We start from the raw sequence: 26300 nt of genomic DNA on the forward strand, positions 1-26300 counted from the left end.
AATCCTCTATAAATTCCAGCGGCGCACCGCGCCCGACGCAATTCGCACGCCAGTGTCACTACAGTTTACTGCAAGTTATTCAGTGGGTGGACAAAATGGTGTACAATTTCAAAGTGTTTAAAAAGTGTTCCCCGAACGGAAAGATCACGCTGTATATGCCGAAACGGGACTTTGTTGATCACATCTCTTATGTTGAACCGATAGGTGTGTTCTTCCTGAAAAAGCCTATTTAAGACCCTTACAGTTAAAGGATAACTTGTAACGAAAGTTTTGTCAAGTGTAAATTAAAAATTTATAACACCCCCGACAAGTGAAGGTTACAGTAACTAGAAAAGAGCTTACTTTCAAACGGCTGAACCAATTTTCTTGGATTATAGCTAAAAACACTCTCGAACAAGCCATCTTTTAAACCAAAAAAAAAACTAAATTAAAATCGGTTCATTAGTTTAGGAGCTATAATGCCACAGACAGATATACAGATACACACGTCAAACTTATAAACCCCTTTTTTTGGGCCGGGGGTTAAAAATAGGAAAGAATATATAGTGTAGTAAGTCCTCTTAGTAAGTAATTGGATGGTGATGAAAGATATAGCTATTTAGTATATTTTTACTTCAAGTGGGTATTATACTATATATAGCTCAATTACCACTCACTGACTCACTGACTCATTGACATAATTGTTCTCCTAGAAGGAGACGGAAAATGATATAATGATGTGGGGGAGTTGTGTTTGGTTTCGGGAACCCTCTGGGGAAAAATTATGACATTTCAGAAAAACAAGATGGCGGCCGACGTGATTTTTGCAGCTCCGTTGTTTTCCAACCGATTTCGTTGAATTTTGCAATCTTTGAAGAAAATAGTAAACGATTAATGGGAAATGTCGAAAAAATTGAAAAAACAAGATGGCGGCCGAACCGCAGCGTTTTCAAAATTTTGATTTTTCGACCCCGAACCGCGGCGCCACAGATCCGAAACGTGAAATCGATAATAATTATTTTTTTCTTGTTTCGCTCACAATGATCCTGAATTTTGACAGAACGGGAGTGGTTTTTAAAAATTCAAGATGGCGACTGTCATGGCGGCCGTTATGTTAGAGGTATGAAAAAACGCAATTTTAAAAGTTAAATATCTCAAAGTTGGCAACATCGGAGCGATTCGGCTTCTATCAAGCGATTGTACGTATAGGCTCGAGGTATAGATTGGAGGAAAAAAATTACCCCATTTTTTGGGGAAATTTCAAGATTTTCGGGAAATTGTAAAAAATCGAAATACGGGCTTTTTGAAAAATCCGAGTATGAGCGATTACGTGTTTTGCTCGTACAAATGACATTTGGGTATTTTTGTTGCCGGAGACTGGCAACACTGGAATTTATCAAAGTAAAAGTGATTTTCGACACGGTCTTTTTCACGGTATCCCCTTTCGCGTGGGTGCGAGCGAGAGGAAAGATTGAAACGTCATCGGGCGCGGTATATCCTGTAGTTAATAGGAAAATTATGAAACCGTGTAAAATCTTTCTGTGAAACGAGTTGACGGCCATTTTGTATTTTTTTTTATTTTTCGAAATTTTGACCACGTTTTTGAGGCAGTTGGCAACATTTTGGAAAGTCGAGATGTATCAATCGATTGTGTGACTCAACCAGCAGTAACGAATTATGTAAACAGTGCTGCCACATTTGGGGAGATTTTCGAGATTTTCCCCAAAAACTCCTCCTGTAAAATTTTGTATGAAAATTTTTTTTTTCACTGATGGTTTCGTATAGAAAACAAAAAAAAAATCGAGGAAAAATTTGGAAATAGCTGATGATCGAGGATGTCGGAGACGGGTGAAGGGTCCACTCAAGGTATTGAAGATAGGTGGGGGGTGCTCGACCAAATGTCATTCATGACATCATCCAATTGCCAAAAAGCTGAAAAAAAATTCAAAATGGCGAAGAAAAGATGGCCGCCATACAAATTTCGCCGGCGTCCAGCTCGGAGGGTATAAAAGATGGAGGTGCGGTTTCGTGGCAAAAGAGGATCAGGATCCAAAGGTCTAATTGATGAATAGAAAAAAAATTCAAAATGGCGGAATTTATTTTCCCATACGTTTTGTATGGCGAATATTGAATACCTCATTCTCCTAGAAAGAGACGGAAAACGATACATTGATGTATGGGAGATATGTTCGGATGCGCGATATGAGTAGGGAAAAATTATGACATTTCAGAAAAACAAGATGGCGACCGACGTGATTTTTGCAACTCTTTTGTTTTCCAACCGATTTCGTTGAAACTCGCAATCTTTGAAGAATGTACTAAACGATTAATAGAAAAAGTGGAAAATTTTGGAAAAACAAGATGGCCACCGTACAAATTTCGTCGGTGTCTATCTCGGAGGCCATAAAAGATGGAAGAGTGGTTTCTTGGCAAAAGATGATCAGGGTCCGAAGGTATACTCGGTGGAACAAACTCTGCATGCTCGCGGACCACTTTAGTGGTCCGCGCACCCACGCACCCTACTTTATTAACCTCAACTACCCCGTTTTTACAAAAAATGATATGGATGTCGTTTTCAGAGTTTTCCAGGGTGCTGATTTTGATAACGACATTTATTTTTAAATCCAAGATGGCGGACATGCACTATTTAAGAAAAAAATCGATATGGGTGTCGTTTTACGGGGTTTTCGGGGTGAATTGTGTATCTTAATAAATAAATTCAACCTAACCACGTCACGTGAGCTGCTTTAGCAGCTCGCGCACCGAGCAAAACACTAGTTATTATTATATACTATATATAGCTCAATTACCACTCACTGACTCACTGACTCATTGACATAATTGTTCTCCTAGAAAGAGAAGGAAAATGATATAGTGATGTAGAGGAGATGTGTTTGGATTCGGGAACCCTCTGGGGAAAAATTATGACTTTTCGGAAAAACAAGATGGCGGCCGACGTGATTTTTGCAGCTCCGTTGTTTTCCAACCGATTTTGTTTAAACTCGCAACTATTTAGGAAAGTAGTAAACGGTTAATAGAAAAGGTAGAAAAAATTGGAAAAACAAAATGGCGGCCGAGCTGGAGCGTTTTCAAAATTTTCATTTTTCGATCCCTAACCGCGGCGCCACAGATCCGAAACGGGAAATTGAAACTTATAATTTTTTTCTGGTTTCGCCCACGATTATCCTTAATTTTGACGGAATGGGGGTAGTTTTTAAAAATTCAAGATGGCGGCTGTCGTGGCGGCCATTATGTTAGAGGTACGAAAAAACGCAATTTTTAAAGTTAAATATCCCAAGGTTGACAACATCGGAGCGATTCGGCTTCTATGAAGCGATTGTACGTATAGGCTCGAGGTATAGATTGGAGGAAAAAAATTACCCCATTTTTTGGGGAAATTTCAAGATTTTCGGGAAATTGAAAAAAATCGAAATACGGACTTTTCGCAAAATCCGAGTATGAGCGATTATGTGTTTTGATCATACAAATGACATTTCGGTATTTTTGTCGCCGGAGACTGGCAACACTGGAATTTATCAAAGAAAAAGTGATTTTCGACACGGTCTTTTTCACGGTATCCCCTTTCGCGTGGGTGCGAGCGAGATGAGAGATTGAAACGTCATCGGGAGCGGTATATCCTGTAGTTAATAGGAAAATTATGAAACAGTGTAAAATCTTTCTGTGAAACGAGTTGGCGGCCATTTTGTATTTTTTTTAATTTTTCGAAATTTTGACCACGTTTTTGAAGCAGTTGGCAACATTTTGGAAAGTCGACATGTATCAATCGATTGTGTGACTCAACCAGCAGTATCGAAATATGTAAACGGTGTTGCCACATTTGGGGAGTTTTTCGAAATTTTCCCCAAAAACTCCTCCTGTAAAATTTTGTATGAAAATTTTTTTTCCACTGATGGTTTCGTATAGAAAATTAAAAAAAAATCGAGGAAAAATTTGGAAATAGCTGATGATCGAGGATGTCGGAGACGGGTGAAGGGTCCGCTCAAGGTATTGAAGATAGGTCGGGGGTGCTCGACCAAATGTCATTCATGACATCATCCAATTGCCAAAAAGCTGAAAAAAAATTCAAAATGGCGAAGAAAAGATGGCCGCCATACAAATTTCGCCGGCGTCCAGCTCGGAGGGTATAAAAGATGGATGTGCGGTTTCTTGGCAAAAGAGGATCAGGATTCAAAGGTCTACTCGATGAATAGAAAAAAAATTCAAAATGGCGGAATTTATTTTCCCATACATTTTGTATGGCGAATATTAAATGTCTCATTCTCGTAGAAAGAGAGAGAAAACGATACAATGATATTCGGGAGATATGTTTTGGTTCGCGATATGAGTAGGGAAAAATTATGACATTTCAGAAAAACAAGATGGCGGCCTATATGATTTTTGCAACTCTTTTGTTTTCCAACCGATTTCGTTCAAACTCGCAATCTTTGAAGAATGTAGTAAACGATTAATAGAAAAAGTGGAAAATTTTGGAAAAACAAGATGGCCGCCGTACAAATTTCGTCGGTGTCTATCTCGGAGAATATAAAAGATGGAAGAGTGGTTTCTTGGCAAAAGATGATTAGGGTCCGAAGGTCTACTCAGTGGAACAAACTCTGCATGCTCGCGGACAACTTTAGTGGTCCGCGCACCCACGCACCCTACATTTTTAAAGGAAAAATCGATATGGGTGTCGTTTTATGGTGTTTTTGGGGTGAATTTTGTATCTTAATAAATAAATTTGGTTTAGTATAATAAAGTTAACCCAACCACGTCACGCGAGCTGCTTTAGCAGCTCGCGCACCGAGCAAAACACTAGTTATATTATACTATATATAGCTCGATTACCACTCACTGACTGACTCATTGACATAATTGTTCTCCTAGAAAGAGACGGAAAATGATATAATGATGTAGGGGAGTTGTGTTCGGTTTCGGGAACCCTCTGGGGAAAAATTATGACATTTCGGAAAAACAAGATGGCGGCCGACGTGATTTTTGCAGCTCCTTTGTTTTTTAAGGGACTCCGTTCAAATTCGCAACTATTAAAGAATGTAGTAAACGATTAATGGGAAATGTCGAAAAAATTGGAAAAACAAGATGGCGGCCGAGTCGTAGCGTTTCAAAATTTTTGATTTTTCGACCCCGAACCGCGGCGCCACAGATCCGAGACGGGGTAGTCGAGGATAACTATTTTTTCGTGTTTCGCCCACGATTATCCTGTATTTTGACAGAACGGGAGTGGTTTTAAAAAATTCAAAATGGCGGCTGTCATGGCGGCTGTTTTGTTCGAGGTACGAAAAAACGCAATTTTAAAAGTTAAATATCTCAAAGTTGGCAGCATCGGAGCGATTCGGCTTCTATGAAGCGGTTGTACGTATAGACTCGAGGTATAGATCGGTGGGAAAAAATTACCCCATTTTTTGGGGAAATTTCAAGATTTTCGGGAAATTGTAAAAAATCGAAATACGCACTTTTAGCAAAATCCGAGTATGAGCGATTATGTGTTTTGCTCGTACAAATGACATTTGGGTATTTTTGTCACCGAAGACTGGCAACACTGGAATTTATCAAAGAAAAAGTGATTTTTGGCATGGTCTTTTTCACGGTATCCCCTTTCGCGTGGGTGCGAGCGAGAGGAAAGATTGAAACGTCATCGGGAGCGGTATATCCTGTAGTTAATAGGAAAATTATGAAACCTTGTAAAATCTTTCTGTGAAACGAGTTGGCGGCCATTTTGTATTTTTTTTTATTTTTCGAAATTTTGACCACGTTTTTGAGGCAGTTGGCAACATTTTGGAAAGTCGACATATATGAATCGACTGTGTGACTCAACCAGCAGTATCAAAATATGTAAACAGTGTTTCCACATTTGGGGAGATTTTCGAGATTTTCCCCAAAAACTCCTCCTGTAAAATTTTGTATGAAATTTTTTTTTTCCACTGATGGTTTCGTATAGAAAACAAAAAAAAAATCGAGGAAAAATTTGGAAATAGCTGATGATCGAGGATGTCGGAGACGGGTGAAGGGTCCGCTCAAGGTATTGAAGATAGGTGGGGGGTGCTCGACCAAATGTCATTCATGACGTCATCCAATTGCCAAAAAGCTGAAAAAAAATTCAAAATGGCGAAAAAAAGATGGCCGCCATACAAATTTTGCCGGCGTCCAGCTCGGAGGGTATAAAAGATGGAAGTGTGGCTTCTTGACAAAAGAGGATCAGAATCCAAAGTTCTACTCGATGAATAGAAAAAAAATTCAAAATGGCGGAATTTATTTTTCCATACATTTTGTATGGCGAATATTTTATGTTTTATTCTCCTAGAAAGAAACAATAAACGATACGATGATGTTCGGGAGATATGTTCGGGTGCACGATATGAGTAGGGAAAAATTATGATATTTCAGAAAAACAAGATGGCGGCCGACGTGATTTTTGCAACTCTTTTGTTTTCCAACCGATTTCGCTGAAACTCGCAATCTTTGAAGAATGTAGTAAACGATTAATAGAAAAAGTGGAAAATTTTGGAAAAACAAGATGGCCGCCGTACAAATTTCGTCGGTGTCTATCTCGGAGGCTATAAAAGATGGAAGAGTGGTTTCTTGGCAAAAGATGATCAGGGTCCGAAGGTCTACTCGGTGGAACAAACTCTGCATGCTCGCGGACCACTTTAGTGGTCCGCGCACCCACGCACCCTACTTTATTACCCTCAACTACCCCGTTTTTACAAAAAATGATATGGATATCGTTTTCAGGGTTTTTCAGGGTGCTGATTTTGATAATGACATTTATTTTGAAATCCAAGATGGCGGACTTACATTTTCTACAAAAAATAGAAATGCCTGTCATTTTATGGGGGTTTTCGGGGTGAATTATGTATCTTAATAGATCAATTTGGTTTCATATAATAAAGTTAACCTTACCACGTCACGTGAGCTGCTTTAGCAGCTCGCGCACCGAGCAAAACACTAGTTATACTATATATAGCTCAATTACCACTCACTGACTCACTGACTCATTGACATAATTGTTCTCCTAGAAGGAGACGGAAAATGATATAATGATGTGGGGGAGTTGTGTTTGGTTTCGGGAACCCTCTGGGGAAAAATTATGACATTTCAGAAAAACAAGATGGCGGCCGACGTGATTTTTGCAGCTCCGTTGTTTTCCAACCGATTTCGTTGAATTTTGCAATCTTTGAAGAAAATAGTAAACGATTAATGGGAAATGTCGAAAAAATTGAAAAAACAAGATGGCGGCCGAACCGCAGCGTTTTCAAAATTTTGATTTTTCGACCCCGAACCGCGGCGCCACAGATCCGAAACGTGAAATCGATAATAATTATTTTTTTCTTGTTTCGCTCACAATGATCCTGAATTTTGACAGAACGGGAGTGGTTTTTAAAAATTCAAGATGGCGACTGTCATGGCGGCCGTTATGTTAGAGGTATGAAAAAACGCAATTTTAAAAGTTAAATATCTCAAAGTTGGCAACATCGGAGCGATTCGGCTTCTATCAAGCGATTGTACGTATAGGCTCGAGGTATAGATTGGAGGAAAAAAATTACCCCATTTTTTGGGGAAATTTCAAGATTTTCGGGAAATTGTAAAAAATCGAAATACGGGCTTTTTGAAAAATCCGAGTATGAGCGATTACGTGTTTTGCTCGTACAAATGACATTTGGGTATTTTTGTTGCCGGAGACTGGCAACACTGGAATTTATCAAAGTAAAAGTGATTTTCGACACGGTCTTTTTCACGGTATCCCCTTTCGCGTGGGTGCGAGCGAGAGGAAAGATTGAAACGTCATCGGGCGCGGTATATCCTGTAGTTAATAGGAAAATTATGAAACCGTGTAAAATCTTTCTGTGAAACGAGTTGACGGCCATTTTGTATTTTTTTTTATTTTTCGAAATTTTGACCACGTTTTTGAGGCAGTTGGCAACATTTTGGAAAGTCGAGATGTATCAATCGATTGTGTGACTCAACCAGCAGTAACGAATTATGTAAACAGTGCTGCCACATTTGGGGAGATTTTCGAGATTTTCCCCAAAAACTCCTCCTGTAAAATTTTGTATGAAAATTTTTTTTTTCACTGATGGTTTCGTATAGAAAACAAAAAAAAAATCGAGGAAAAATTTGGAAATAGCTGATGATCGAGGATGTCGGAGACGGGTGAAGGGTCCACTCAAGGTATTGAAGATAGGTGGGGGGTGCTCGACCAAATGTCATTCATGACATCATCCAATTGCCAAAAAGCTGAAAAAAAATTCAAAATGGCGAAGAAAAGATGGCCGCCATACAAATTTCGCCGGCGTCCAGCTCGGAGGGTATAAAAGATGGAGGTGCGGTTTCGTGGCAAAAGAGGATCAGGATCCAAAGGTCTAATTGATGAATAGAAAAAAAATTCAAAATGGCGGAATTTATTTTCCCATACGTTTTGTATGGCGAATATTGAATACCTCATTCTCCTAGAAAGAGACGGAAAACGATACATTGATGTATGGGAGATATGTTCGGATGCGCGATATGAGTAGGGAAAAATTATGACATTTCAGAAAAACAAGATGGCGACCGACGTGATTTTTGCAACTCTTTTGTTTTCCAACCGATTTCGTTGAAACTCGCAATCTTTGAAGAATGTACTAAACGATTAATAGAAAAAGTGGAAAATTTTGGAAAAACAAGATGGCCACCGTACAAATTTCGTCGGTGTCTATCTCGGAGGCCATAAAAGATGGAAGAGTGGTTTCTTGGCAAAAGATGATCAGGGTCCGAAGGTATACTCGGTGGAACAAACTCTGCATGCTCGCGGACCACTTTAGTGGTCCGCGCACCCACGCACCCTACTTTATTAACCTCAACTACCCCGTTTTTACAAAAAATGATATGGATGTCGTTTTCAGAGTTTTCCAGGGTGCTGATTTTGATAACGACATTTATTTTTAAATCCAAGATGGCGGACATGCACTATTTAAGAAAAAAATCGATATGGGTGTCGTTTTACGGGGTTTTCGGGGTGAATTGTGTATCTTAATAAATAAATTCAACCTAACCACGTCACGTGAGCTGCTTTAGCAGCTCGCGCACCGAGCAAAACACTAGTTATACTATATATAGCTCGATTACCACTGACTGACTGACTCATTGACATAATTGTTCTCCTAGAAGGAGACGGAAAAGGATATAATGATGTGGGGGAGTTGTGTTCGGTTTCGGGAACCCTCTGGGGAAAAATTATGACATTTCAGAAAAACAAGATGGCGGCCGTCGTGATTTTTGCAGCTCCTTTGTTTTTTAAGGGACTCCGTTCAAACTCGCAACTATTAAAGAATGTAGTAAACGGTTAACAAAAAATGTGGAAAAAATTGGAAAAACAAGATGGCGGCCGCACCGTAGCGTTTTAAAATTTTTGATTTTTCGACCCCGAACCGCGGCGCCACAGATCCGAAACGGGGTAATCGAGGATAATTATTTTTTCTGGTTTCGCCCACGATTATCCTGTTTTTTGACAGAACGGAAATGGTTTTTAAAAATTCAAGATGGCGGCTGTCGTGGCGGCCGTTTTGTTCGAGGTACGAAAAAATGCAATTTTAAAAGTTAAATATCTCAAAGTTGGCAACATTGGAGTGATTCGGCTTCTATGAAGCGATTGTACGTGTAGGCTCGGGGTATAGATCGGTGGGAAATAATTACCCCATTTTTAGGGAAATTTCAAGATTTTCGGGAAATTGTAAAAAATCGAAATACGGACTTTTCGCAAAATACGAGTATGAGCGATTATGTGTTTTGCTCGTACAAATGACATTTGGGTATTTTTGTCGCCGAAGACTGGCAACACTGGAATTTATCAAAGTAAAAGTGATTTTCGACACGGTCTTTTTCACGGTATCCCCTTTCGCGTGGGTGCAAGCGAGAGGAAAGATTGAAACGTCATCGGAAGCGGTATATCCTGTAGTTAATAGGAAAATTATGAAACCGTGTAAAATCTTTCTGCGAAACGAGTTGGCGGCCATTTTGTAATTTTTTGAATTTTTCGAAATTTTGATCACGTTTTTGAGGCAGTTGGCAACATTTTGGAAAGTCAATATGTATGAATCGATTGTGTATCTCGGCTGGCAGTATGGAAATATGCAACCGGTGTTGCCACTTTTGGGGAGATTTTCGAGAATTTCAACTAAGAAACTCCTGTAAAATTTTGTATGAAAAATTTTTTTTTCACTGATGGTGTCGTATAGAGAACAAAAACTTAGTAAGCCAAAATTATGCAGAGAGCTGATGATTGAGGGTTTCGGAGACGGGTGGAGGGCCCGCTTAAGGTATTGAAGATAGGTGGGGGGTGCTCGAGCGAATGTCATTCATGACGTCATCCAATTGCCAAAAAGCTGAAAAAAAATTTAAAATGGCGAAGAAAAGATGGCCGCCATACAAATTTCGCCGGTGTCCAGCTCGGAGGGTATAAAGGATGGAGGTGTGGTTTCTTGGCAAAAGAGAATCAGGATCCGAAGGTCTACTCGATGAATAGAAAAAAAATTCAAAATGGCGGAATTTATTTTTCCATACATTTTGTATGGCGATTATGAATGTCTCATTCTCCTAGAAAGAGACGGATAACGATAATGTAGGGGAGATATGTTTTGGTGCGCGATATGAGTAGGGAAAAATTATGACATTTCAGAAAAACAAGATGGCGGCCTATATGATTTTTGCAACTCTTTTGTTTTCCAACCGATTTCGTTCAAACTCGCAATCTTTAAAGAATGTAGTAAACCATTAATAGAAAAAGTGGAAAATTTTGGAAAAACAAGATGGCCGCCGTACAAATTTCGTCGGTGTCTATCTATGAGGCTATAAAAGATGGAAGAGTGGTTTCTTGGCAAAAGATGATCAGGGTCCGAAGGTCTACTCGTTGGAACAAACTCTGCATGCTCGCGGACCACTTTAGTGGTCCGCGCACCCACGCACCCTACTTTATTAACCTCAACTACCCCGTTTTTACAAAAAATGATATGGATGTCGTTTTCAGAGTTTTCCAGGGTGCTGGTTTTGATAACGACATTTATTTTGAAATCCAAGATGGCGGACATGCATTTTTTAAGAAAAAAATCGATATGGGTGTCTTTTTCTGGTGAATTTCGGGGTGAATTGTGTATTTTAATAACTCGATTCAGTTGAATTAAATAAAGCTAAACATTACCACGTCACGCGAGCTGCTTTAGCAGCTCGCGCACCGAGCAAAAGCTAGTTATTATACTATATATAGCTCGATTACCACTGACTCACTGACTCACTCATTGACATAATTGTTCTCCTAGAAGGAGACGGAAAATGATATAATGATGTAGGGGAGTTGTGTTTGGTTTCGGGAACCCTCTGGGGAAAAATTATGACATTTCGGAAAAACAAGATGGCGGCCGAGGTGATTTTTGCAGCTCCGTTGTTTTCCAACCGATTTCGTCGAATTTTACAATCTTAAAAGAAAGTAGGAAACGGTTAATAGAAAATGTAAAAAAAATTGAAAAAACAAGATGGCGGCCGAACCGTAGTGTTTTGAAAATTTTGATTTTTCGACCCCGAACCGCGGCACCACAGATCCGAAACGGGGTAATCGAGGATAATTATTTTTTCTGGTTTCGCCCACGATTATCCTGTATTTTGACAGAACGGGAGTGGTTTTTAAAAATTCAAGATGGCGGCTGTCATGGCGGCCGTTATGTTAGAGGTACGAAAAAACGCAATTTTAAAAGTTAAATATCCCAAAGTTGGCAACATCGGAGCGATTCAATTTCTATGAAGCGATTATACGTATAGACTTGAGGTATAGATTGAAGGAAAAAAATTACCCCATTTTTCGGGAAATTTCGAGATTTTCGGGAAAATGTAAAAAATCGAAATACGGACTTTTCGCAAAATCCCAGTATGAGCGATTATGTGTTTTACTTGTACAAATGACATTTTGGTATTTTTGTTGCCAGAGACTGGCAACACTGGAAATTATCAAAGAAAAAGTGATTTTCGACATGGTCTTTTTTAGGGCCGATCGGTTCGCCTGGGTGCGAGCGAGATGAAAGATTGAAACTTCATCGCGAGCGGTATATCCTGTAGTTAATGGGAAAGTTGTAAAATTATCGAATTTGCTTCTGCAAAAAAAGTTGGTGGCCATTTTGTATTTTTTTTTATTTTTCGAAATTTTGATCACGTTTTTGAGGCAGTTGGCAACATTTTGGAAAGTCAATATGTATGAATCGATTGTGTATCTCGGCTGGCAGTATGGAGATATGCAACCAGTGTTGCCACTTTTGGGGAGATTTTCGAGATTTTCAACTAAGAAACTCCTGTAAAATTTTGTATGAAAAATTTTTTTTTCACTGATGGTGTTGTATAGAAAACAAAAACTTAGTAAGCCAAAATTATGGAGACAGCTGATGATTGAGGATTTCGGAGACGGGTGAAGGGTCCGCTTAAGGTATTGAAGATAGGTGGGGGGTGCTCGAGCAAATGTCATTCATGACGTCATCCAATTGCCAAAAAGCTGAAAAAAAATTCAAAATAGCGAAAAAAAGATGGCCGCCATACAAATTTCGCCGGCGTCCAGCTCGGAGGGTATAAAAGATGGAGGTGCGGTTTCTTGGCAAAAGAGGATCAGAATCCAAAGATTTACTCGATGAATAGAAAAAAAATTCAAAATGGCGGAATTTAATTTTCCATACATTTTGTATGGTGAATATTGAATGCCTCATTCTCCTAGAAAGAGACGGATAACGATACGATAATGTAGGGGAGATATGTTTTGGTGCGCAATATGAGTAGGGAAAAATTATGACATTTCAGAAAAACAAGATGGCGGCCTATATGATTTTTGCAACTCTTTTGTTTTCCAACCGATTTCGTTGAAACTCGCAATCTTTGAAGAATGTAGTAAACGATTAATAGAAAAAGTGGAAAATTTTGGAAAAACAAGATGGCCGCCGTACAAATTTCGTAGGTGTCTATCTCGGAGGCTATAAAAGATGGAAGAGTGGTTTCTTGGCAAAAGATGATCAGGGTCCGAAGGTCTACTCGGTGAAACAAACTCTGCATGCTCGCGGACCACTTTAGTGGTCCGCGCACCCACGCACCCTACTAAATTATTATCCTAATTTACAAAAAAATAATATGGATATCGTTTTCAGGGTTTTCCAGGGTGCTGATTTTGATAATGACATTTATTTTCAAATCCAAGATGGCGGACTTACATTTTCTACAAAAGATAGAAATGCCTGTCATTTTATGGGGGTTTTCGGGGTGAATTATGTATCTTAATAAATCAATTTGGTTTTATATAATAAAGTTAACCTTACCACGTCACGTGAGCTGCTTTAGCAGCTCGCGCACCGAGCAAAAACTAGTTATACTATATATAGCTCGATTACCACTCACTCACTGACTGACTCATTGACATAATTGTTCTCCTAGAAAGAGACGGAAAATGATATAATGATGTAGGGGAGATGTGGTCGGATTCGGGAGTCCTCTGGGGAAAAATTATGACATTTCGGAAAAACAAGATGGCGGCCGAGGTGATTTTTGCAGCTCCTTTGTTTTTTAAGGGACTCCGTTCAAACTTGCAACTATTAAAGAATGTAGTAAATGGTTAACAGAAAATGTAGAAAAAATTGGAAAAACAAGATGGCGGCCGAGCCGTAGCGTTTTCAAAATTTTCATTTTTCGACCCCGAACCGCGGCGCCACAGATCCAAGACGGGGTAGTCGAGGATAACTATTTTTTCGTGTTTCGCCCACGATTATCCTGTATTTTGACAGAACGGGAGTGGTTTTAAAAAATTCAAGATGGCGGCTGTCGTGGCGGCCGTTTTGTTAGAGGTACGAAAAAACGCAATTTTAAAAGTTAAATATCTCAAAGTTGGCAACATCGGAGCGATTCGGCTTCTATGAAGCGGTTGTACGTATAGACTCGAGGTATAGATCGGTGGGAAAAAATTACCCCATTTTTAGGGAAATTTCAAGATTTTCGGGAAATTGTAAAAAATCGAAATACGCACTTTTAGCAAAATCCGAGTATGAGTGATTACGTGTTTTGCTCGTACAAATGACATTTGGGTATTTTTGTCGCCGGAGACTGGCAACACTGGAATTTATCAAAGAAAAAGTGATTTTCGACATGGTCTTTTTTAGGGGCGATCGGTTCGCCTGGGTGCGAGCGAGATGAGAGATTGAAACGTCATCGGGAGCGGTATATCCTGCAGTTAATAGGAAAATTATGAAACCGTGTAAAATCTTTCTGTGAAACGAGTTGGCGGCCATTTTGTATTTTTTTTAATTTTTCGAAATTTTGATCACGTTTTTGAGGCAGTTGGCAACATTTTGGAAAGTCAATATGTATGAATCGATTGTGTATCTCGGCTGGCAGTATGGAGATATGCAGTCGGTGTTGCCAGTTTTGGGGAGATTTTCGAGATTTTCAACTAAGAAACTCCTGTAAAATTTTGTATGAAAATTTTTTTTTTCACTGATGGTGTCGTATAGAAAACAAAAAGTTAGTAAGCCAAAATTATGGAGAGAGCTGATGATTGAGGGTTTCGGAGACGGGTGGAGGGCCCGCTTAAGGTATTGAAGATAGGCGGGGGGTGCTCGAGCAAATGTCATTCATGACGTCATCCAATTGCCAAAAAGCTGAAAAAAAATTCAAAATGGCGAAGAAAAGATGGCCGCCATACAAATTTCGCTGGTGTCCAGCTCGGAGGGTATAAAAGATGGAAGTGAGGTTTCTTGGCAAGAGATGATCAGGATCCGAAGGTCTACTCGATGAATAGAAAAAAAATCCAAAATGGCGGAATTTTTTTTTCCATACATTTTGTATGGCGAATATTGAATGCCTCATTCTCCTAGAAAGAGACAGAAAACGATACATTGATGTATGGGAGATATGTTCGGATGCGCGATATGAGTAGGGGAAAATTATGATATTTCAGAAAAACAAGATGGCGGCCTATATGATTTTTGCAACTCTATTGTTTTTCGACCGATTTCGTTGCAACTCGCAATCTTGGAAGAAAGTAGTAAACGATTAATGGAAATAGTGGAAAAATTTGGAAAAACAAGATGGCCGCCACACAAACTTCGTCGGTGTCTATCTCGGAGGGTATAAAAGATGGAAGAGTGGTTTCTTGGCAAAAGATGATCAGGATCCGAAGGTCTACTCGTTGGAACAAACTCTGCATGCTCGCGGACCACTTTAGTGGTCCGCGCACCCACGCACCCTACTTTATTAAGCTCAACTACCCCGTTCTTACAAAAAATGATATGGATGTCGTTTTCAGAGTTTTCCAGCGTGCTGACTTTGATAACGACATTTATTTTGAAATCCAAGATGGCGGACTTACACTTTTCACAAAAATTAAAAATAGGTGTCGTTTTCGGGGTTTTCCAGGGTGCTGATTTTGATGATGACATTCATTTCTAAATCCAAAATGGCGGACTTATACTTTTTACTATAAATAAAAACTCTGCATGCTCGCGGACCACTTTAGTGGTCCGCGCACCCACGCACCCTACTTTATTAACCTCAACTACCCCGTTTTTACAAAAAATGATATGGATGTCGTTTTCAGAGTTTTCCGGGATGCTGACTTTGATAACGACATTTATTTTGAAATCCAAGATGGTGGACATGCACTTTTTAAGAAAAAAATTGATATGGGTGTCGTTTTGTGGGTTTTTTGGGGTGAATTGTGTATCTTCATAAATAAATTTGGTGAAATATAATAAAGTTAACCCAACCACGTCACGCGAGCTGCTTTAGCAGCTCGCGCACCGAGCAAAACACTAGTTATACTATATATAGCTCGATTACCACTCACTGACTCACTGACTCACTCATTGACATAATTGTTCTCCTAGAAAGAGACGGAAAATGATATAGTGATGTGGGGGAGATGTGTTCGGATTCGGAAACCCTCTGGGGAAAAATTATGACATTTCAGAAAAACAAGATGGCGGCCGACGTGATTTTTGCAACTCTTTTGTTTTCCAACCGATTTCGTTGAATTTTGCAATCTTTGAAGAAAGTAGTAAACGATTAATGGGAAATGTCGAAAAAATTGAAAAAACAAGATGGCGGCCGAACCGTAGCGTTTTCAAAATTTTGATTTTTCGACCCCGAACCGCGGCGCCACAGATCCGAGACGGGGTAGTCGAGGATAATTATTTTTTCGTGTTTCGCCCACGATTATCCTGTATTTTGACAGAATGGGAGTGATTTTTAAAAATTCAAGATGGCGGCTGTCATGGCGGCCGTTATGTTAGAGGTATGAAAAAACGCAATTTTAAAAGTTAAATATCTCAAAGTTGGCAACATCGGAGCGATTCGGCTTCTATCAAGCGATTGTACGTATAGGCTCGAGGTATAGATTGGAGGAAAAAAATTACCCCATTTTTGGGGAAATTTCAAGATTTTCGGGAAATTGTAAAAAATTGAAATACGGGCTTTTTGAAAAATCCGAGTATGAGCGATTACGTGTTTTGCTCGTACAAATGACATTTGGGTATTTTTGTTGCCGGAGACTGGCAACACTGGAATTTATCAAAGTAAAAGTGATTTTCGACACGGTCTTTTTCACGGTATCCCCTTTCGTGTGGGTGCGAGCGAGAGGAAAGATTGAAACGTCATCGGGAGCAGTATATCCTGTAGTTAATAGGAAAATTATGAAACCGTGTAAAATCTTTGTGTGAAACGAGTTGGCGGCCATTTTGTATTTTTTTTAATTTTTCGAAATTTTGATCACGTTTTTGAGGCAGTTGGCAACATTTTGGAAAGTCAATATGTATGAATCGATTGTGTGACTCAGCCGGCAATATCGAAATATAGAAACAGTGTTGCCACTTTTGGGGAGATTTACGAGATTTTCAACTAAGAAACTCCTGTAAAATTTTGTATGAAAAATTTTTTTTTCACTGATGCTGTCGTATAGAAAACAAAAACTTAGTAAGCCAAAATTATGGAGAGAGCTGATGATTGAGGATATTGGAGACGGGTGAAGGGTCCGCTCAAGGTATTGAAGATAGGTGGGGGGTGCTCGAGCAAATGTCATTCATGACGTCATCCAATTGCCAAAAAACTGAAAAAAAATTCAAAATGGCGAAGAAAAGATGGCCGCCATACAAATTTCGCCGGTGTCCAGCTTGGAGGGTATAAAAGATGGAAGTGTGGTTTCTTGGCATGAGATGATCAGGGTCCGAAGGTCTACTTGATGAATAGAAAAAAAATTCAAAATGGCGGAATTTATTTTCCCATACAAAATGTATGGCGAATATTGAATGTCTCTTTCTCCTAGAAAGAGACGGAAAACGATACATTGATGTATGGGAGATATGTTCGGATGCGCGATATGAGTACGGAAAAATTATGACATTTCAGAAAAACAAGATGGCGGCCTATATGATTTTTGCAACTCTTTTGTTTTCCAACCGATTTCGTTGAAACTCGCAATCTTTGAAGAAAGTAGTAAATGATTAATAGAAAAAGTGGAAAATTTTGGAAAAACAAGATGGCCGCCGTACAAATTTCGTCGGTGTCTATCTCGGAGGCTATAAAAGATGGAAGAGTGGTTTCTTGGCAAAATATGATCAGGATCCGGAGGTCTACTCAGTGAAACAAACTCTACATGCTCGCGGACCACTTTAGTGGTCCGCGCACCCACGCACCCTACTTTATTAACCTCAACTACCCCGTTTTTACAAAAAATGATATGGATGTCGTTTTCAGAGTTTTCCAGGGTGCTGATTTTGATAATGACATTCATTTTTAGATCCAAGCTGGTGGACATGCACTTTTTAAGAAAAAATTGATATGGGTGTGGGTTTTATGTGTTTTTGTGGTGAATTGTGTATCTTAATAAATAAATTTGGTTAAATATAATAAAGTCAACATAACCACGTCACGCGAGCTGCTTTAGCAGCTCGCGCACCGAGCAAAACACTAGTTATACTATATATAGCTCAATTATTATACTATATATAGCTCGATTACCACTCACTCATTGACATAATTGTTCTCCTAGAAAGAGAAGGAAAATGATATAATGATATAGGGGAGATGTGTTCGGGTGGGGGAGTCGACTGGGGAAAAATTATGACATTTCGGAAAAACAAGATGGCGGCCGCCGTGATTTTTGCAGCTCCGTTGTTTTCCAACCGATTTCGTTGAATTTTGCAATATTTGAAGAAAATAGTAAACGATTAATAGGAAATGTCGAAAAAATTGAAAAAACAAGATGGCGGCCGAGCTGGAGCGTTTTCAAAATTTTCATTTTTCGATCCCTAACCGCGGCGCCAATGATCCGAAACGGAGAAGTCGAGGATAATTATTTTTTCGTGTTTCGCCCACGATCATCCTGTATTTTGACAAAACGGGAGTAGTTTTTAAAAATTCAAGATGGCGGCTGTCATGGCGGTCGTTTTGTTCGAGGTACGAAAAAACGTAATTTTAAAATTCGAATATGTCAAAGTTGGCAACATCGGAGCGGTTCGGCTTCTATGAAGCGATTGTACGTACAGGCTCAAGGTATAGTTTGCAGGAAAAAAATTACCCAATTTTTAGGGAAATTTCAAGATTTTCGGGAAATTGTAAAAAATCGAAATACGCACTTTTAGCAAAATCCGAGTATGAGCGATTATGTGTTTCGCTCGTGCAAATGACATTTAGGTACTTTTGTTACCAGAGACTGGCAACACTGGAATTTATCAAAGTAAAAGTGATTTTTGACACGGTCTTTTTCACGGTATCCCCTTTCGCGTGGGTGCGAGCGAGAGGCAAGATTGAAACGTCATTGGGAGCGGTATATCCTGTAGTTAATAGGAAAATTATGAAACCGTGTAAAATCTTTCTGTGAAACGAGCTGGCGGCCATTTTGTATTTTTTTTAACTTTTCGAAATTTTGATCAAGTTTTTGAGGCAGTTGGCAACATTTTGGAAAGTCAATATGTATGAATCGATTGTGTATCTCAGCTGGCAGTATAGAGATATGCAACCGGTGTTGCCAGTTTTGGGGAGATTTTCGAGATTTTCAACTAAGAAACTCCTGTAAAATTTTGTATGAAAATTTTTTTTTCACTGATGGTTTCGTATAGAAAACAAAAAGTTAGTAAGCCAAAATTATGGAGAGAGCTGATGATTGAGGGTTTCGGAGACGGGTGGAGGGCCCGCTTAAGGTATTGAAGATAGGTGGGGGGTGCTCGAGCAAATGTCATTCATGACGTCATCCAATTGCCAAAAAGCTGAAAAAAAATTCAAAATGGCGAAGAAAAGATGGCCGCCATACAAATTTCGCTGGTGTCCAGCTCAGAGGGTATAAAAGATGAAAGTGAGGTTTTTTGGCAAGAGATGATCAGGATCCGAAGGTCTACTCGATGAATAGAAAAAAAATCCAAAATGGCGGAATTTTTTTTTCCATACATTTTGTATGGCGAATATTGAATGCCTCATTCTCCTAGAAAGAGACAGAAAACGATACATTGATGTATGGGAGATATGTTCGGATGTGCGATATGAGTAGGGGAAAATTATGATATTTCAGAAAAACAAGATGGCGGCCTATATGATTTTTGCAACTCTATTGTTTTTCGACCGATTTCGTTGAAACTCGCAATCTTGGAAGAAAGTAGTAAACGATTAATGGAAATAGTGGAAAAATTTGGAAAAACAAGATGGCCGCCACACAAACTTCGTCGGTGTCTATCTCGGAGGGTATAAAAGATGGAAGACTGGTTTCCCGGCAAAAGATGATCAGGAACCGAAGGTCTACTCGGTGGAACAAACTCTGCATGCTCGCGGACCACTTTAGTGGTTTAGTGGATTTGGTTAAATATAATAAAGTTAACATAACCACGTCACGTGAGCTGCTTTAGCAGCTCGCGCACCGAGCAAAACACTAGTATACTATATATAGCTCGATTACCACTCACTGACTGACTCATTGACATAATTGTTCTCCTAGAAAGAGACGGAAAATGATATAATGATGTAGGGGAGTTGTGTTTGGATTTTGGAACCCTCTGGGGAAAAATTATGACATTTCAGAAAAACAAGATGGCGGCCGATGTGATTTTTGCACCTCCGTTGTTTTCCAACCGATTTCGTTGAATTTTGCAAACTTTGAAGAAAGTAGTAAACGGTTAATAGAAAATTTAGAAAAAATTGGAAAAACAAGATGGCGGCCAAGCCGCAATGTTTTGAAAATTTTGATTTTTCGACCCCGAACCGCGGCGCCACAGATCCGAGACGGGGTAGTCGAGGATAATTATTTTTTCGTGTTTCGCCCACGATTATCCTGTATTTTGACAGAATGGGAGTGATTTTTAAAAATTCAAGATGGCGGCTGTCATGGCGGCCGTTATGTTAGAGGTATGAAAAAACGCAATTTTAAAAGTTAAATATCTCAAAGTTGGCAACATCGGAGCGATTCGGCTTCTATCAAGCGATTGTACGTATAGGCTTGAGGTATAGATTGGAGGAAAAAAATTACCCCATTTTTTGGGGAAATTTCAAGATTTTCGGGAAATTGTAAAAAATCGAAATACGGGCTTTTTGAAAAATCCGAGTATGAGTGATTACGTGTTTTGCTCGTACAAATGACATTTGGGTATTTTTTTGCCGAAGACTGGCAACACTGGAATTTATCAAAGAAAAAGTGATTTTCAACGTGGTGTTTTTTCAGGGGCGATCGTTTCGCGTGGGTGCGAGCGAGAGGAGAGATTGCAACGTCATCGGGAGCGATATATCCTGTAGTTATTGGAAAAGTTATACAACGATGTAATTTATTTGTGTAAAACGAATTGGCGGCCATTTTGTATTTTTTTAATTTTTCGAAATTTTGATCACGTTTTTGAGGCAGTTGGCAACATTTTGGAAAGTCAATATGTATGAACCAATTGTGTATCTCGGCTGGCAGTATGGAGATATGCAACCGGTGTTGCCACTTTTGGGGAGATTTTCGAGATTTTCAACTAAGAAACTCCTGTAAAATTTTGTATGAAAAATTTTTTTTTCACGGATGGTGTTATATAGAAAATAAAAACTTAGTAAGCCAAAATTATGGAGAGAGCTGATGATTGAGGATATCGGAGACGGGTGAAGGGCCCGCTTAAGGTATTGAAGATAGGTGGGGGGTGCTCGAGCAAATGTCATTCATGACGTCATCCAATTGCCAAAAACCTGAAAAAAAATTCAAAATGGCGAAGAAAAGATGGCCGCCATACAAGTTTCGCCGGTGTCCAGCTCGGAGGGTATAAAAGATGGAAGTGTGGTTTCTTGGCAAGAGATGATCAGGGTCCGAAGGTCTACTCGATGAATAGAAAAAAAATTCAAAATGGCGGATTTTTTTTCCATACATTTTGTATGGCGAATATTGAATGTCTCATTCTCCTAGAAAGAGACGGCAAACGATACATTGATGTATGAGAGATATGTTTGGGTGTGCAATATGAGTAGGGAAAAATTATGACATTACAGAAAAACAAGATGGCGGCCGACGTGATTTTTGCAACTCTTTTGCTTTCCAACCGATTTCGTTGAAACTCGCAGTCTTTGAAGAAAGTAGTAAACGATTAATAGAAAAAGTGGAAAATTTTGGAAAAACAAGATGGCCGCCGAACAAATTTCGTCGGTGTCTATCTCGGAGGCTATAAAAGATGGAAGAGTGGTTTCGCACGCACCCTACTTTATTAACCTCAACTACCCCGTTTTTACAAAAAATGATATGGATGTCGTTTTCAGAGTTTTCCGGTGTGCTGACTTTGATAACGACATTTATTTTGAAATCCAAGATGGCGGACATGCACTTTTTAAGAAAAAAATTGATATGGGTGTCGTTTTGTGGGTTTTTGTGGTGAATTGTGTATCTTTAATAAATAAATTTGGTTAAATATAATAAACTTAACATAACCACGTCACGCGAGCTGCTTTAGCAGCTCGCGCACCGAGCAAAAACTAGTTTGAATTTATATATAAGCTGGTGATGTTAGTTTAAAAAAAATGAGGAGGCAATGCATCGGCTGATGCTGCAAATGTGCCGCTTGCTTATTTGCTTGCTATATAATTATTATTAAAAAATCTTGAATAGAGGTATTTCGTAAACAATTTTTTTGGTACGAGGCCCTTACGTTCCTATAAATATGTTCTGTACGAGCTCGCGCGTAAGGCTTCTGTTGTTGGAGGTTGGTCGGCTTCATTTGGAGAATTGCTACTGAGTGCGCAACAGCTGTGACGCTCGCAGCTGGCGCTGGAGTCGCGGCTCCGCTAAATGAAGCCTGGCCAGGCTCCAAAGAGCACACGTTTTCGTTTTGCTTGATTTGAATGTGCTCCGTCAATGATCTATGCAATATCTTCTATGATTGAGTTTTCTGGATTCATATAATAGGTTCTATCAATTTATGTTCTTTGGTTGGAGATCCAGATATCTGGTACTATAGCAGAATAGAACCAGTTAAAATATGTACTGTACAAATTTAATGTTTGTTTAGGAACAGATCAGATTTGATCTGAACCAACGTGAAAAATTATCATTCCCTCTTCGATTTTTGGAATTGATTGCTTATAAGTTCTGAAGCAATAGCGCTGCTCGTCAACTTAACCAAAACTAGTGTTTGCGTGAATTCGTGGTCAACGTCCACTGCGACTCCTTTGATGTCGTCTACCTACGTAATAGTGATTTGCCAACACAATATTTTTTGGTGCAAGGTTGCCATTTATTGAAATTATTGAAAGGGTCGATGGACTTTGGGAAGGTTCTAGTGCTTAGGGTTTCGAATATAGATTCGAAACCATAAACACTAGAACCTTCCCAAAGTCCATTGACCCTTCGGATTATGTGGCTGGTATTTTGTTAGAATCGTTTTGATACGAGGCACATGTTGTGGCAGATGGCATCGTGGTGGTGGACGAGGAGTACGTGCGCGAGCGGCGCGTGTTCGCGCAGGTGGTGTGCACGTTCCGCTACGGGCGCGAGGAGGACGAGGTCATGGGGCTCTCCTTCTACAAGGAGCTGTACCTCGCCTCCGAGCAGGTCTACCCGCCGCTGCAGAAGCGCCCTGGGGACCTCACGCGCACGCAGGTAACACACATCACATGCACGATGTTAGCTCGCGCTGATCACGGTGCACCGTTCATGCGTACACCTCCATGGGATCGCATTACCCCGCTTCATGGGAAATCGCCCGACTGGCAAACTCTGCGGTCACCACAAATACCTGACCTCAACGCAGGCATCAGTAGCGACGAACAGGATTACGCAAGAAATTGACGACACCACCGAATTCGACACTACACGGAGAAGATATTTCAATAAGGTTATGTCTAAGACTTGACCTTGGCTTTGAAGCCATAAAAGGATCCAGATAACAAGATTATCTGTGAGGAAGTACCCAACCGAGGAAGCCCAGTCTCGAAGCTCGCACCCCGATGTATTCAGTTGATCGAGAAATTACTTCTTCGAACATCACAATAAAACTATGATTATATAAAATTTAATGACTGTTTCGAAGCTTAAATCGGCTGCAGATCGGGATCTCCCTATATTATATACTTGGTAGGGCCAAAAGTTATTGGGTGGTCCCGTCATGAGTTTCTCAGTTGTTGCCAGCGGGAGTTGGAAAGGTGACTTGTACATTTGTGCTCACGAGTAGAGATTATGTGCATTGGAAATCACGTTATAAAGCCATGGGACCTGTATCTGAGCGTGCTGTGGTCGTGTCAAATGGCGGTCCTATCAGACTAGTTATTACTTATGGAAGGAATAAAGAATAGATACCTACACCTGCTGTGTTTCAGTTTGACTTGTGGCCTATATATTGCCTGTGTAATTAAATGATTGTGTAAAAAAAATGATTGTAATTAAATTATCCGTTAACATTGGATGATGTGTTCAGAATAAATTCCATCAGGTTAAAAATACCGGAAAATATTGGAGGCGGTTTAAAGTAAAAAGTAAAAACGTGTAATTACGTCATGCAGATACGGCCCTTGCGTAGAGTGTAGTGGCATGCTCTTGAATTCCGAAGAAACAGCGCAACGTACTTCGTAATTGAATAATTTAACCGCATTACCGCTTCGTATTAACAAGCTGCGCTACCAGTAATTGCATCAGTCTCGGGCCAGCGCTGCCTCACTCGCCGCCTCATCCCGGGACGAGCAATCAGTGCGGGGGAGCGGGGGGGGGGGGGGGGGGGCAGTCCATTGTTGTTCAAATAATAACTCAAACTGCACTGCCCGGGGATGCGCTCAACTTCTTGAAATTTTAGTACAGTTCCAGGCCGTTTTGCTTAAAAAAGATTTCAGATTTGTATTCATTGCGACAGGAACTTCTAGATAAATAAAAAAAAGTATTTTAGTCAGAGGCATACTCTTACCGTTTTATTCGCCAGTTTCTCGATCGATGTAGTATGAAAGTATGAAATATGGAGTACAGCAATATTAAACAGGCCATGATTGAATACCCTGAGCACGCAAGTTCGAACTTATATTGAATTATCGGGGTGCCCTAATTGGATCGGCTCGGAGCGTCGAATCAAATCCTTTCAAGGATTAATACTCGGCGTGAAGTGAGCGACAGTGCTGCAGGGCTCATTGTTGGACAAACAATTACTCAAACTGCGGACAGACGGGGGACTGCGCCCCGCGGCCGGAGACCCCGCGCGCCAACTGCGAGATGAAATATCAACAATCGGCAGAAACTTTTCAGTATTGTTTGTTTGGTTTGTTCGCGTAGGGATATATGTCCTGGTAGTATGTTGTGCTTATTTTGAACGGTTTTCTTACATATTAAAGTTTTAAAATCTTGTGAGTAGTATTAAGGCACTCCGGGTAGAACGACTAAACAGAGCATGTATTGATTTAGAAAGGCATTAAGCTGAATATTACCTTTACCTAAGAATGAAAAAGTAACCTAGCTGTTAGCTGGTTCGTGGTTTTTCTTTTTTTTTTTTTCTTTAAATCTGGCTTTACTCTGATCAGCCAATGTCAAGTTAGTTTCAAGTTATTGAATTTATACAAGTATGGACTCCGTCTGCGCCGGCGCCTGCCGACATACGCGCGGCGCCCCTTTAGAGCGCTTCCCAGTCAGTTCCACCACCAAAAAACACCAACTAACTCAAAAACCAGCCACTCTTAACAAAAAAAACACTCCAAACAAGCACAGCACGCGCGCCAGCAAACGCCATCACAGACGAAGTCCTGGTTTTTCTTATCTTATCAGCTTTTAGACAAGCGGTCATCTTTCAGGAGCGCCTAGTGCGGAAGCTCGGTGAGAACGCGCTGCCGTTCCGGCTGAGCCTGCCCGCCGGCTCGCCGGGCTCGGTGACGCTGCAGCCGGGCCTGGAGGACGAGGGCGAGCCCTGCGGCGTGCACTACTACGTCAAGCTGTTCGTGGGCGAGACGGAGATCGACCGCACGCATCGCAGGTCTGATCCTTCCTCCTTTCTACATGTCAACAACACATTATCATCATCATGATCACTACTGAGAGCCGGCCTCCTCTCAGAATGAGGAGGATCTCACACGCTGGCCCAGTGCGAATTGACAGACTTCGTACATCTTGAGAACATTATGGGCAACTCTCAGACATGCAGGTTTTTTCCTTCGGCGATAAATCAACCACATAGTTCTGGAAGTTTCTCTACGTGAGCAAATCGGAACTGAGGAGATCCGTAGGAAAAGCAAAGTAACCGACACAGGTCAACTGGTTGCGCAGCTGAAGTAGCAATGGACAGTGACCTATATCCAACAATTGACGTCTATTAGTGATGATATTAATGATGATGATAGGTACTCGAACGCTAAATCATTAGATGGTCTAGATTTGCTAGCTTTCCAATTCCAAACTTAGCAGAAAATTGTTTCTTCATTATCTAATAATGAAATGAAATTCCAGGAGCACGGTGGCCCTGGGCATACGCAAGGTGCAGTTCGCGCCGGACAAGCCCGGCCCGCAGCCCTGCACCGTGGTGCGCAAGGACTTCGTGCTGTCGCCCGGACAGCTGGAGCTGGAGCTGACTCTCGACAAGCAGGTGACATCTTGCCTCTCGCTATCATAGCTTTTTTTAAATTTCGATTAATAAAAAAAAATTAAATCTTTTAATATCCCGGCTTGGCAAATTGTGTTTTTTGATCAAATTACCCTAATAAGATAGAATGTCAATGAAGTCTTGGAGTTTCTCGTAAATTAATATTTGTAGCAGTATATTTCAGAATAAGATTAATCAATACAATATATTTAGCGAGATTGTATTTATGAGATATTTCATTAAAGAGAAAATATTTGTTTCGAAGGTATTTTC

At 40.1% G+C, this 26300-nt stretch overlaps 1 protein-coding gene across 1 annotated transcript in view; it reads left to right on the plus strand.

The window, feature by feature from the left end:
- The first annotated feature begins 13 nt into the window (after positions 1 to 13).
- LOC123864325 (arrestin homolog) overlaps positions 14 to 26300 on the plus strand; it is a 29824-nt gene continuing 3537 nt past the window's right edge. The window contains exons 1-4 of the mRNA XM_045904685.1: positions 14 to 204; positions 22890 to 23080; positions 25246 to 25424; positions 25895 to 26030. Coding sequence (XP_045760641.1) covers positions 96 to 204; positions 22890 to 23080; positions 25246 to 25424; positions 25895 to 26030 — 615 coding nt within the window. The 5' untranslated portion in view covers positions 14 to 95. The remainder of the gene's footprint in view (positions 205 to 22889; positions 23081 to 25245; positions 25425 to 25894; positions 26031 to 26300) is intronic.

This window comes from Maniola jurtina, chromosome 1 (genome assembly GCF_905333055.1).
Source record: "Maniola jurtina chromosome 1, ilManJurt1.1, whole genome shotgun sequence".
Lineage (NCBI taxonomy): Eukaryota > Metazoa > Arthropoda > Insecta > Lepidoptera > Nymphalidae > Maniola > Maniola jurtina.